Source organism: Ostrinia furnacalis, unplaced genomic scaffold (assembly GCF_004193835.3).
Source record: "Ostrinia furnacalis isolate ACB-3 unplaced genomic scaffold, ASM419383v2 OfSCF6763, whole genome shotgun sequence".
Taxonomy (NCBI): Eukaryota; Metazoa; Arthropoda; class Insecta; order Lepidoptera; family Crambidae; genus Ostrinia; species Ostrinia furnacalis.
The window spans coordinates 1-3,255 of NW_021137002.1; the positions used below are offsets into that span (position 1 = coordinate 1).

The 3,255-nt window shown below is 40.1% G+C and overlaps 1 protein-coding gene across 1 annotated transcript; it reads left to right on the forward strand.

Annotated features, from left to right (window-relative positions):
- Positions 1-375: 375 nt before the first annotated feature.
- Positions 376-2,888, forward strand: LOC114362803 (ATP-binding cassette sub-family A member 5-like; the record flags this gene model as incomplete). The annotated part of the gene is made up of 5 exons (XM_028318340.1): positions 376-606; positions 1,088-1,202; positions 1,715-1,864; positions 2,309-2,476; positions 2,813-2,888. Coding segments are annotated over 5 exons (740 nt in total), but the record flags the coding sequence as incomplete, so codon positions are not given.
- Positions 2,889-3,255: the final 367 nt, after the last annotated feature.

A 3,255-nucleotide genomic window follows, 5' to 3' on the forward strand; every position in this document is an offset into this window, starting at 1 on the left:
GAGAGATGTAGATAGATTGTGAGATCTATGAAAGACTTTTAAGAAGAACACGACCTTCAGCGATGAAACAATAGTGACGATTTCAGATCAGATTTCACCCTCTTCAGATTTCATAATTAAAATTTCCATTCTTTCGGGATCTAACTCCCGTTCATTAGCCACTATTATTCTGATAGACTCAAAAAGGGTTAGAGAAAAAGTGATACTGTAGATATAGTAAGCAATGCAGTGCAACACATGTCTTGTCACAACGCACCCCAAAACAGCTTGCTTACCTACTTAAAAGTGCTAGACTATGCAGTATGCAAACATTGGCCATTGTAACCCTAATTGCCAGTACTCTTTAGAACTTTCAAGTTACACCATCTCTTACAGGGAACTCCAAGACAAAGAAGCCATCCGGATCGTGGGTCTCCAGAAAAGCTTTCGGCACTGCCGAAGACCGGAGATCAAGGCCATTGATGGTATCGACCTGAGCATCTATGAGGGACAGATCACGGCTGTGCTGGGTCACAACGGCGCGGGGAAGTCCACGCTGTTCAATATCCTGACTGGACTGACGGCACCCACTAATGGGACGGCCTATGTCTATGGACTGGATGTTAGGTGAGTTGATAATGTGACTTCTTAGGCTCCATCTTACTTTAACAAACGTCAAAAATCTGTCAAACTCTACACAAAAAGCACCGGTTATCGTTAAAGTTACTGTTAAAGTTAGGTGGTGCAATTCAGCTTTAGTATTTCAGTTGGAATATGCAGAATGAATGGTAGTTCTGCTGGATCATAGTCAGTTCTGGGTAGGACGAAAGGAGTGGCCGTATATTAAGCAGTAAGTGGCAAGATGTGAAAAGGACTAAAGAGGCACCGAAAGACTATCTCTGTATGCTATGTAAAAACAAATGGAGGATTGGAGATTTCGATTTTTTTCGGAACTAGACAAATTAAATGAGGTCGTCACAGTTCCTATCAGTTCCTCTGAATTGACAAATATGTAATTGAAACTTCTCCATCGCCTGTTTGTGATTGTTCCTCTGTTACAATCCTGTATTAGGAAGTGTGGTTTTCAAGAACATTATCATTGTTTCAGGGATCCAAACGACATGCACGAGATCCGGCAGATGATAGGCGTGTGCCCGCAGCAGGACGTTCTCTTCGACCTGCTGTCAGTCAAGGAACACCTACAGTTCTTCTCAGCAGTCAAAGTTAGTAAGAAGTTTTCCTCTCGTTCTCTCATCTTCCTTTAGTATTGTACTTCTTAACGTACTTAGTATTAGAGACAAGATCACAAGAGATGATACGAGAAGAAAAGACTCCATTCGTTCGTTTCAGCCAAATGACCACTGCTGAAAGGCCTCCCCCAAGGATTTCCATCGACCGATCCTGCGCTGCCCTCATCAGGTTCTTCCAGTAACATTCAGCAGATCGTCGGTCCACCTAGTGGGGGGCTTGCCCACGCCATTGTCTTCTTTAGTTTTGTTTATTAAATTCTTGGCTATAGAAATAGACAGGACTGAAAGGTGATAAGAGGAGGACGGACTTACAGCATAGGCACTGTTTCATGATTTCAACAGGATTAAGTACCTACGAATATCTTTGTATTTAACTGCAGTGGGAGCAATTGCCCAAGAAGTGAAAGATCCCTCTAAGGCATAAAATTTTGTCAAGTGAAAAATCCCTTTTTAGCTGTTGAGTTTCATGACCTTTCAAATTATAGGGAATCCCAACAAAAAGGCGTCCAGATGAAATCCACAAGGCACTATCTGACGTCGGCCTGCTGGACCAAGCAGGAGTGTTCGCCAAGCATCTCTCCGGCGGCCAGAAGAGGAAGCTTAGTATAGCCATCGCTTTCATTGGAGATCCAAAGGTATTCTACTTCTTCACCAATATCGTTTTTAGAACTGATGAGAGTAATCTCGATCGATCGATCGATCTAGCATGTTTCTGGATTGAATTGATGACATTGTAGTGATTTAACTCTTTTAGTAAAAAAATACTATATTGCTAATGTTTTCATAGAAAATACTACAAAAAACAATAATTCCAAAAAACTCTAGAACTTAAAACTCTATTCAGTAGTGCACAATACAATTTACAGCACATGACAGACTAAAGGTACATTTTTGTTGCGAAATAGTGTATTACAACGGAATAAGACGCCACTATGTTTATTTTCATGTGCTGCTTGCTGTACCTCTATGATCTCATCATCAGAAGGAATTTTGTAATTCCTTGAATCCAATGCTTAAACTGACCCTTCCTAATTCTAACCCTGACAATTTTATACTTGACCAGAAAATATTCCTTCCAGATAATAATCCTGGACGAACCAACGGCAGGAGTAGACCCAGTATCCAGAAGACAGACGTGGCGCATCCTGCAGCGAGCCAAGAGAGGGAAAGTGCTGCTTCTGACCACGCACTTTATGGATGAGGCCGATATACTGGGCGATCGGAAGGCAGTCATCAGTAAGGGCAGGGTAAGGAACTGTCTGTTATCCTCCATTTGCCTCTGGTTATAGAATAGAGGATCGTCCTCTTCTAGTGGAGCCTGATGAAGATGATGATGGTGATAAACGATTTATAACCTTATATCTGGACTAACCTTATTCATTTTCTGCCTATGAATTGGGCAGCTGCAACTGCTGATCGAGCTTGGAGCATTATCATAATGAGCTGAGAAATGTCTAGATGTTAGACATCTCAGACAAAAATAAGAATTATCGAGACCAGCTTTGAATTTTAATAAGCATGTCAATGTTTAAAGACAGTGTTACTAAAACTGTACCTATAATAATCTTTCGGTATCTTTTCAGGTGCGGTGTGCGGGCACATCGCTATTTTTGAAAAATAAGTTTGGCATTGGATACCATTTAACGCTAGTATTAGACGGTAAGAGCTACTTCCTTTTACGTAATATCAAATTAGCTACATGTTGGGCGCCAATAATTATTTTACCAAATTATTTTTAAAAGTTTGCGGTGGAGCATAGTAGAATAAAACTCAACAAGTTAATACAATTCAAAAAGTGTTTAAGTCTCAACACAAACAAACAAGATCCTTTCCACCATGTTGGGCGCCAATTTTCAATAATACAGAATCTGATGAATTCTGTTTGCTTCTTTATATAGAATTTCTGTTTCTTTAATTTTTTGGTTACAATTTCATCATCAACTCTCTAAATACGAGTAATAACCAAGTTTTTGTGCGATTTTTTCATACACCACGTTGGGCGCCAAAATTTTATTAATTTATTCAC